Raw genomic sequence first — 1138 nt, forward strand, 5'->3', positions numbered from 1 at the left:
GTGTCGTATTTTAAAAAATACCACACGGTTTTGACAATTGTAAATTATTTGCGCGGGTAGTGTGGATTGTCTATGTTTGTGATATTGTGGGTGGTAGGCGGGTGGTCTGGTGTGGTTTGTTCCTTCTTTCCTATCAAACATCTATCTACCTTATCTTTCTTCCGTTTTATGTGCTCGTTACTCTTTTGATTTTGTAACGCCTCTTTGGCACTTATATGACCTAATTGTGTCGCAAGTGCTGTACAACAAAAAAAAAGTGTTTGTGACATTGTGTATTATTCATGTATTTATATTAACATAATAAGTATTAATGTATTTCCATCTGACCAGTTGAGCTGAGGCAACCTGCGTCCAAAAATAATGATACCGGTTATCTTAGTTGTGTTGATGGAGGCTTAAAAAATAAATTTGCAATCAGTCAACGATAACAAATATCAAAACCACCGACTCATAGCATCCAAAGAAGGGGAAAATGTGCGAAACAGTATGTTCACACGCCTTGCAAAAAGAATAAAAGCTCGTCCGTCAATGTCTGACGATGACCAATACATCCGCAAAGGAAAATATTTCTACAGCAGAACAGAAGAATTAGAATAGAAGAATAAAAGGTTGAGATGACTTGTGTTTTCTGCTGTGGCCGTGGGGATCAATTCTTGCTTAGAAAAGTTTTCCACATTTTGAACATTTAGAATCTCCACTTCCTTTTGAGGATGTGCACAGCTTGCGGGCTTCTCTCTTGGTTTCAGCTTTTCTTATTCGTGAATCCTTGCAATGCTGTGATGTAATTAATTAGGAGACATACCACACGAGAGCAGTATAGCGATACTCGATAACCAAAATATAAGTGAAAAATTATGGATACACTCACTTGCATTTCTGCTGTTTGGTTTTAGCACCGTCCACACCTTTCGCCATGTCAGAAAACGATACAATACTTGAGCAGCACGAAGATGGGACATCCTTTACAGCATTAACTGTGTCATCGACCTTTGCTTTGTCTTTGGCTGTGACTGAGGGGCAAATGGACGAAACCATTTAGCTACCCTTAATATTAATATAGTATAAAGCGCGTAGGGCTTGGCTGTGGGGCGGGGTTATTATGCGCTATACAAATTAAATTTGTTATTATTATTATTAT

At 38.2% G+C, this 1138-nt stretch overlaps 1 protein-coding gene across 1 annotated transcript in view; it reads right to left on the reverse strand.

Moving 5' to 3' along the window:
* Window positions 1-868: 868 nt before the first annotated feature.
* Window positions 869-1138, reverse strand: part of LOC106013203 — a gene marked incomplete at both ends in the record, with an annotated part of 6669 nt that continues 6399 nt past the window's right edge. The window contains 1 exon segment of the mRNA XM_013088280.1: window positions 869-1010. Within this exon segment, the coding sequence (XP_012943734.1) occupies window positions 869-1010 (142 nt within the window).

This window comes from Aplysia californica, unplaced genomic scaffold (assembly GCF_000002075.1).
Source record: "Aplysia californica isolate F4 #8 unplaced genomic scaffold, AplCal3.0 scaffold00715, whole genome shotgun sequence".
NCBI lineage: Eukaryota > Metazoa > Mollusca > Gastropoda > Aplysiida > Aplysiidae > Aplysia > Aplysia californica.